Consider the following 2500-nt stretch of genomic DNA (forward strand, 5'->3'; position numbering starts at 1 on the left):
CCTGAAACGCGCCTCCTGTCTCATCCCCTGGCCTTTCATAACCATTAGCCAATGGGATGATTACGGCAAGATGGGCCAATCAGGACTGTATGTGTTGGCGTGGACAGAAATAGTCTCACCTGTGTGACTCAGAGAGAGAGACCACTTTGGTACACTATAGTAACACCAAACACACTCTCTGGGTCTATTAACACTTGAGAGAGACTCACAAGGCTTTATTTCCATAGCATGGACCAGGTCCACTCTACTAACTTTGACTATACCACACCTATGAGCCCCAAGCAGCCAAACATGCCAAGCCTTGTGACAGATATCGATGGCAGAAAAAAGATTTCATTAGCCTTAATACAGATTTTTCTGGTCCTCACAGAAGTTGCTTCAACCTTTTCCCGGCGCTTTCCCGCCAAAATACTTCCCCCTAAAAGTAACTGGCTTATAATGACAGCATGAGGCTGCTGCTGAGCTCCAAGAAGCTCCAGCGCAAGCCACTAGTCCTAATACTGACTTTTCTGGTCCACCTCTCACAGAAGATGTGAGTTCTCTCCACACACCACTGGAATACTTCCCTCAGTTTGTGTCTGAAGACATGATTCACTACAATTTCGCGCGCACTGCGCACGCAAATAACGCTGCGCTATCTCGTGCCCCCTCGTTTTTTGGGGTTGCATGACGCCCCTGGGTACCAGAAGAGCTCAACTCTGTGGATCAGATGATGATTCCTTTCAATGAATGAAGTCATGTGAAATGATGTCATATCAAAGTCACTTGCACTACTCCCAAACCTACTATACACCCCCACACCTTACAAAAACATCAACATCTTGCAAACACTTTATTATCATCTCCAAAGGCCTCCCACAACAACATCTGAAAGGTTGCATTTCATTTTTGTTTTACAGGGTTGTATTAACTAAGATATCCGCTGGGAGAAAAAAAATCCCATGGAGAGAAATATGACAAGTTCTATTTGGGGAGGAAGTCACTGAAGCAGTTCAGTCATCTAGTCAGCGAGAGACGATTCTCTCTGACAGATAAAACCATTCTGAGGTGGAAATCCCCCAAAAGCACGTTGAGTAGAGTTGAGAAGGGACTTTTTTGTCTGGTGGAACTGGGCCAAAATACACCTCCATATAACTAAGTGTGTATGTGTGTGCTTGAGAGAGAGAGAGAGAGAGAGAGGGAGAGAGAGAGAGAGAGACAATGTGAGCCATTCTCCCCCAGAGAGAGAAATCGAGAGAGGGAGAGAGAGAGAAACGGTGTTTGCGAATCACAGATGAAAAGCGGAACTGCTCCGCATCGCCGAGTTATCCTGGAGGAAGCGTTACCTTCTCAGAGAAGGCCTGCACTTGTCCTTCTCCTCCATTTTCAGAGCAGAGCTACGATTTCGTAGGGCCAACAGCAGCGTACCTTACCTTAACTCCAGTATGAAACCTTACCTTAACTCCAGTATGAAACCTTACCTTAACTCCAGTATGAAACCTTACCTTAACTCCAGTATGAAACCTTACCTTAACTCCAGTATGAAACCTTACCTTAACTCCAGTATGAAACCTTACCTTAACTCCAGTATCCACGTAGGAGTGCACCTTCATCAAGAAGCTGCTTTCCAATCTGGATTGAGTCTCTGGAGTTTTTTAGACTGACGGTGGTTTTAGCGAAGGGTGATGGACTCAGAGATAGAGAAGCTCTACTGATCGCTAGTCATGGTGGTTGGCGCGCTCGCTCCTCTGTTGCTAACGGCAGTGCGGAGCATGCGGAGTTCGGTACGGGGTACCGCACCGAAGAGGTCAGACGCTGGCGTTGTCTGGCCTGGTGAGTTGGTGGCCACGGGCCTGGGTTCGAGTTTTAGGGGTCCCTAACCCCCCCCCAACCCCAGTCTGTAATGATAGTGATGTGATATAGTGACCATGGACCTGCCTGGGGTTCCCCTGGTCAGGGTTTGAGGGGTTTGGTGTCAGGGTTTGGGGGGTTTGGGGGGTTTGGGGTCAGGGTTTGGGGTCAGGGTTTGGTGTCAGGGTTTGGGGGGTTTGGGGTCAGGGTTTGGGGGGTTTGGGGTCAGGGTTTGGGGGGGTTTGGTGTTAGCGGTCAGCGCAGTGCGTACTCACCCGCCTGGTCAGTGTTGACGGTGATGGCCGCCACCGGCCTGGGGAAGGAGCTCAGGTCCGACACGCCGTTCAGCGACTCGATCTCGAAGGTGTAGTTGGCGTGCGCGGAGAAGTCCGTCACCGTCACCGTGGCATTGGTCAGGCCCAGCGGGCGGGGCAGGAAGCGAAGCTCCTCCTCGCAGAGCTGGCATTGGTCGGGCTCCGGACCGCAGCGCTTGCACAGAACGTTGTAGGTCAGGTCGCGGCGGCCGCCGGTGTCGGTGGGCGGAGTCCACTCCAGGAGCAGACAGGTGTCGTTGAGGTTGAAGACCACGTTACGAGGGGGGGAAGGAGGACCTGGGGGGGTGAGAGAGAGAAGAGGGAGAAGAGGAGGGGGGGTGGTATTTAAATATTTC

At 51.0% G+C, this 2500-nt stretch overlaps 1 protein-coding gene across 1 annotated transcript in view; it reads right to left on the bottom strand.

Annotated features, from left to right (window-relative positions):
* Positions 1-2500, bottom strand: part of LOC311320348 (ephrin type-A receptor 3-like) — a gene marked incomplete at both ends in the record, with an annotated part of 291496 nt that overhangs the window by 2569 nt on the left and 286427 nt on the right. Inside the window, one exon of the mRNA XM_084452079.1 lies at positions 2110-2441. Coding sequence (XP_084308205.1) covers positions 2110-2441 — 332 coding nt within the window. The remainder of the gene's footprint in view (positions 1-2109; positions 2442-2500) is intronic.

This window comes from Borostomias antarcticus, assembly GCF_949987555.1.
Source record: "Borostomias antarcticus genome assembly, chromosome: 17".
NCBI classification, from domain to species: domain Eukaryota; kingdom Metazoa; phylum Chordata; class Actinopteri; order Stomiiformes; family Stomiidae; genus Borostomias; species Borostomias antarcticus.